Source organism: Aulostomus chinensis, chromosome 14 (genome assembly GCF_037954235.1).
Source record: "Aulostomus chinensis isolate RoL2024-O1b breed Wild chromosome 14, RoL_Achi_v1.0, whole genome shotgun sequence".
Classification (NCBI taxonomy): Eukaryota; Metazoa; Chordata; class Actinopteri; order Syngnathiformes; family Aulostomidae; genus Aulostomus; species Aulostomus chinensis.
The window spans coordinates 20,362,292-20,368,431 of NC_141333.1; the positions used below are offsets into that span (position 1 = coordinate 20,362,292).

The window sequence follows — 6,140 nt, forward strand, 5'->3', positions numbered from 1 at the left end:
CAAAGGAACTGATGCACTCACAAAACCATGTGCTGTCAACCCAGAAGCTTCCAAGCTTTCAGGTCAAGCTATTCAAAATTGGAATTTCTTAAGGTTGCTGCCTGTAATAATTGGTGACAAAATTCAAACTCCAGAAGATGATGTGTGGCAGTTAATGCTCCAGTTCAAAGATATTGTTGATTTTATTTGTGCACAAAAAATTTCCCTCTCACAGGTAGCATATCTTAATGTTTTAATTCAAGAATATTTGGAATCAAGAAAGTGCCTGTTTCCAGAGACTCCGCTCAAACCAAAACACCATTTCTTGCGGCACTATCCAGGACTTATTTTGAAATTTGGCCCCTTGATTAGAGTGTGGAAGATGAGATTTGAAAGTAAACACAGCTACTTTAAAAGATGTGCCAGAAATATGAAAAACTTTTAAAACATCTGCCTAACATTGTCAGAGAGACATCAGATATTCCAAGCATATCTTTCAGCTGGGCCAGGATGCAGTCAGCTTCTGCATGTCAAAGACAGTTGTTCCTTTTACCCCAGCCTTTACAGTGATGCAATTAAGCATGCAGTGGACGACTTTGGCTTTTCAGAAAACAATACTAGAGTATTCACATACATACAATATAAAGGCACATCATATCATAAAGGGCATTTTGTTGTGTCAAAAAATGATGAGTTCATGGAGTTTGGAGAGCTTGTCATTGTTTTAATTCACAATGATACAGGTGTGTATTTTGTGATGGACACATATAAAGCTGACTATCATTCTGAGTACCATCTGTACTCAGTGACAAAACAGAGTGCAAGGTTGCAATGTCAACATCAACAACCTGGCAGATTTTTATCCATTAACATCATACATAGTTAATGGGCACCAAGTTATTCCGTTGAAACACAGTGTGTTGTCAAAGTAAACATGATGTTGGGTACTGTGGTGGAGAAACCATACTAATACCTAGATGCTATATGAAGAAACAATTAAAAAAAAAAGATAAATTACTATCTGATCTCAGTTAAACTTTTAAATACTTTGGTCTTCAGATTCAAATCCAATATTGACTAATTCCTCAGTCCTTCCTGTGTGTGTGCCAAAAGAAAGTGGCATTTGTACATACCCTTTGTTTTGGAAAGGTGTAAATAAATAAGCTGTTGGCCATCCTAAAAATTGCAAAAACGTTTTGATACCTGACTACATTAAGATGAAAAGACTCGCTCATGGAGATTCAGATTAATTTCTTGTGTGTATAGTATCAAGAGAGTTGAGTGCTGGTTTTGTTCCTGTTTGTCTTTCTCTCTGCAAGTAACCTATAAGTTTGTAATCCCAAACTTTGTTACACTAATGGCTGGGTTATTGATCGCTATGTATTATGCCATTTGTCTTTTTGTACAAAATTGCTTACCTGAATGTTTAAAATATGCTGAAATAAGTTTAAATCCTTGTTCATATTCTAAACTCATGGTAGAGGTAATATGTGTATATGTACATTGTTACTTCACAAAATGCATAATACCTTTTATCGTTCAATTTTAATAAACACGTTCTTCCTTGATTCCAGAAATGACTGACTGCTCACAAACCTTTCTACGCACTGCCATAACCGAGGTCTTGCCAGATCTTTCAGAGGTTTCCAAAGACCTTCTCGAAGAGACACTTCAAAACCTTGGCGTGGAGACCTATGATGATTTTCGGTTTATTGAGGAAGCAGATTTGCTGTCAGCGCTAAGGCCAATTCAAGCTCGAAAAATCCTCTCTGCTTGGAAGCTAAGATGTAAGTATTGAACCAGGGGATGCAGCCAGGGCTCAAACTTAGCCTCCATAAAGATCAATTTGAAACATTAAAATATTTTGATGAGCACCATGAGCATTCCTCTAATGCGCAACAAGGGTCAGAAATGGCTTGCATTTATTTCAATGGCTTTTTAATGCTGGCTAAGTTTATCCTTTGCTCTATCTTTAAAAATCAATCCCTGTAATTTTGTCATACATATACACAGATAACTGGTAACAAATAACGCGGCTACTGAACTGAACTGTCCTCTGATGCATGTTGCACATTAGAGGACTAGTGATAAAAAAAAGGTTGTTTTATTTAAAAAAGTAAGAAGGAGAAAAATAAATAAGGATACAAGATGATAAAAAACAAGCTAATTAAGGAATACCTTAAAGACTAAATGATTAAATTAATTTATGGCAAAGATACAGATAATAAAAAGTCAGGGTCACTTTAGGCCCATTGTGCACATCAAAGGGTTAACAAAGTGTTCCAATCGTTGTGTTTATGTGTTTGTAGGTCAAACTCCAGAAACCAGCAGCTCTCCTGCCTGTGCCTCGCCAGGACATCCCTCATCATTGCTGTCTATATCACCCAGAAGCTCATCTTCAACCTCTTCCAACAGCTGCCGGAGCCCCGACATAGACTGGGTGGACACCTTTGTCATCCCATGGGAGAAGTTTCCAGAGGAACTGATGCAGTTGTTGGAGAGAGGTAAACGTCCAAGTCCACGAATGAGAAGAGAGATGGTTCGGATTGTGGTTTGTGAAATGTTTAAGAAGAGTTCTTCCGTAAGTAAAAGGAGCACCACTGAAGTTGCCAAAAAGATTGTGGCAAAATATCCACAGTCTCTGCAAGATATAATCGAGGGAGAAGTGATTGGGCCAGGCTATCACTCTCTAGTCAAGCAATTGCAAAACAGGATAGAGAATTCAAAGCGATGTACAACCCCAAAAATACGGAAAAGAAAGCATTACTCTGATGAGTATGATACAGAAGAAGTCCCTCCAGAGCAAAGAGCAGCCATCCAGGACACCTATGGGTGCATTAGTTGGGATTTGAAATTCCCACCCCGTGGTGAGACCCAAGAGAGCCAGCAGGAGAAGACAGAAAAACTCCAGAAGATGTCTCAGCAAGCTGATGCAGATCCAGAAGAGGTCAAAGATCTGATGAAGTTGACTTTCTACACACAGCGTAAGCAAGTAAACCAGGGAAAAAATATCAAATACCTTCTGGAACAGTGTCCGTTTTGGTTCACTGAGCTTGGCATGGCAGTCCACTTCATGGAGCTAACTGGAATTGGGCTAAAAGAAACCTTCACAAAGAATGTGGATCTTAATGGGGAAACGGCTCCTGATCTACATGAATTCTGTTGCTGTGAACAAAAACAAAAGGTTCCTACAGGCTTCAACAAGATATAAAGTGATGAGAGGAGATCTGAGCGGTTGCTCTGAAGACATCAAGGAGAGGATTCTTCTTCTGCTGGCCTACTTTGATGAGAAGGAAGACGTGATGTTCTGCTGTGTGGAGGACACATGCCTGGCAGGGGAAGTGAAGATGGATGAAGTGCCCCTGACTCCGGCCATTGTTGTTTGTGGTAAGTTAAAGTGAATTTCTTTTTTTTGGAGGTCTTTCATTTTTTAAGACTAGTAAGGTAAAGTAAGAGTTTCATCCTAATACTGTGAAAATACCTCAGCCTTTTATTGTTTATGTAGACAAACTTTCCTACGTTTAAATGACATAATCAACCTTTTATGACACAGACTTTGACTTTAAAAGGGAAATATTTAGACAACGTGAAGGCAAAACTTGATTTGTTTCATTTTTATGTCACTTTTTTTTTTGTTTTTTTTTTTAGAGGAAAAATCTATTAAAATCGTAAATCCTGTGTTGTGGAAAAAAATCAGGGATTTATTTCTAGGCCATGTCGCCCAGCCCCAGTTTCAGGAAGACATCTTATTTTATTTTTTTTCATTTATTTTTTCAGGAGGTTCCTGCTACTCTTCAAGGCGGTTCATGCTGAGCATTGATCAAAACATTGTACATGACAGCATCCACTCCTTCATTTCTGCCCTGTGCCTGATTTTTGGAAGTTATTACTGCTTTAATATCCACTATCCATCACAGCTGGCATCAACCCTGGAGTTTCTGCAGAGGTGGGTCTTTTTGGATAGGCCTTATCAAACATAATTAATTGCTTGAGTTTAAAAATGGGAATTTTGTGTTGTTACTGAGGATGTGAATTGATACTGACATCTGGTGTTTCCATTCTATTTTCCAAGGTGCTTTTTCTCCATCAACCCAGAGAAGGGCACCAAAGTGGAGAAGACCAAAACGTCTCGTCTTCACGTGAACCCAAGAGTCTTTACATTGATCCAGGAACTTTCTGATCATGAGTGGCGTGATGTCTGAATAAGGACTGAAACCAAGTAAGACTTGTCAGGCATGTGATGTTATGCATCCTTTAGTTGAAAGTGTTGTTTCAGCTCACCTGCCCAGATTGTCATGGTTAAAGGAATACTCCAACATTTTAATTGTTGTGGTGTCCCAGTCCATAACAAGCAGGTAGAGATCATTCTCTTGACTGTAGGTCCAGTACCAGGAGACTTAGGTCCGTAGCCGCTCAGGACCTTCTGGAGTTATCTGATATGCCTGTACCCAGAGGCTGGCTGGAGTGTACCATACACTCCCTGTGTGGAGCCATGCTAAACTAGCAGCTATGTACCTAAGTCTCTCACAATACTCAGTCCTGGACCTACAGTCAAGAGAATGATCTCTATCTGCTTGTTATGGACTGGGACACCAAAACAATTAAAATGTTGGAGTGTTCCTTTGTGAGCAAGTACATTTTATTTTTGATGTTTAAAATATATGCAGTTGTTATAGTTCTACATCATATCTTCACATGATCTCTGTAATGTGATGTCCGACTATATACTAAAAACATGTAGTGATGTCATTCAGATTAAAATGTCATTTTGGCTCATAATCTGTCCAGTTTATCATGCTTAAGAAGCAGATGATGATTCAAGCACAAAATTGTTCAGAGTTTGTATTGTTATTGTTCTTCTCCCTCTCTTATCTTTTTTCAGTCCCAGTAAAATCTGACAGACGTTCTACTCTGTAAAATTCATGTAAAAAATGCATGTTTTGGGATATAATAGATGCTGTCGATCACTGATCTAATGTGAATAAATTCTTGGAAAGGCAGCTTGCTTCATTTTTTTTTGTCAGTGAAGTAACTCAGGGTTAATCTTTGCTTTTTAACTTCAAATGTTTAATCTTGGTACACTAATTTGTATTAGAGGGAAAAGTCACATGTCTATAACAACATAGTGCCTTTTAATAATCTGGTCTCTGTAATGTGTTACAATTGAGCAATAATCCACATTTTAAAAATGAAAAATAATGTTTGTGTTCTGTTTAATATTTCATATTTGAAATTGATGTTAAATATTCAGAGTGCAGATTTATGCCTTTATTATTACAGTTCTTAGATGCTATGATTACTTTAAAAAACCTGCATAAATACTGTAGAAGACACTAAATTATAAATCACTTTCCTGTAGAATTCAATGGAAAATTCATTTTTAATAACCGTTTTTTAATGACGCTTTTACAGTTAAATATTGTTTTTTTTGTTGAATTTAATGGGATTTAACGTAAAATAAGCAAAAACTGCATTTAAATTTTACGGAGTTATTTGTTTTAAAAGCAGCATGTTCATGCTAATTTAGCAAAATAAACCTGTTGGATTTACAAGTTAAACATGTTTTTTAATACAGATTTTAACTGTAAAATATACAGGATGTTTTGTTACTGTATTTACATATGTACTGTATTTTTTATGGAAATTCTCTGGCAACCACAGCTGCCAGTTTTTTTCCGTAAAAACTACGAGATTTTTTTTTTTTTACAAGTGTGAAGAAAGTGTACACAGCAAGAGAAGTGTACAGCAAAAACTTTACAAATGTACAAACACAATATAAAACACTAATGCAACATCCACCAACATTCCTGCTCAATTAGTCAACATTTTTTAGAACAGCAGTTTACTTTTCAGAGACATTACCTTTGGACTTGCTTTCTGAGCATCCAGCTCAAGGAACACCTTTTGAAACACTTCAAAGGTGTTTTTTAGTTCCCTCGGGTAGCTGAGATTTAGAGAGTAGATGAGCCCCATTAGTAAGGCACAGGCTCTGGGTGGGTCTAGGCCTTCCAGGACTTCAGTTCCCTCAATCACAATGCTGGCTTGGACACATGTGACACCTCTGGTCACAATGATCTTCAGCAGTTCATTGGTATAATCCCCATCAACCTAGCATACATAGGTCAGAATCACGATCAGAATTAAAAACATGAGTAACTATT

General features: G+C 37.4%; 1 protein-coding gene across 1 annotated transcript; it reads left to right on the top strand.

Annotated features, from left to right (window-relative positions):
- Positions 1–1,433: 1,433 nt before the first annotated feature.
- On the top strand, positions 1,434–4,432 carry LOC147250088 (uncharacterized). The gene is made up of 4 exons (XM_086224223.1): positions 1,434–1,766; positions 2,289–3,366; positions 3,757–3,925; positions 4,052–4,432. The coding sequence occupies exons 1-2, from the start codon at positions 1,556–1,558 to the stop codon at positions 3,188–3,190; spliced, it is 1,113 nt and encodes a 370-aa protein (XP_086080349.1). The 5' UTR covers positions 1,434–1,555; the 3' UTR covers positions 3,191–3,366; positions 3,757–3,925; positions 4,052–4,432.
- The last annotated feature ends 1,708 nt before the right edge of the window (positions 4,433–6,140 follow it).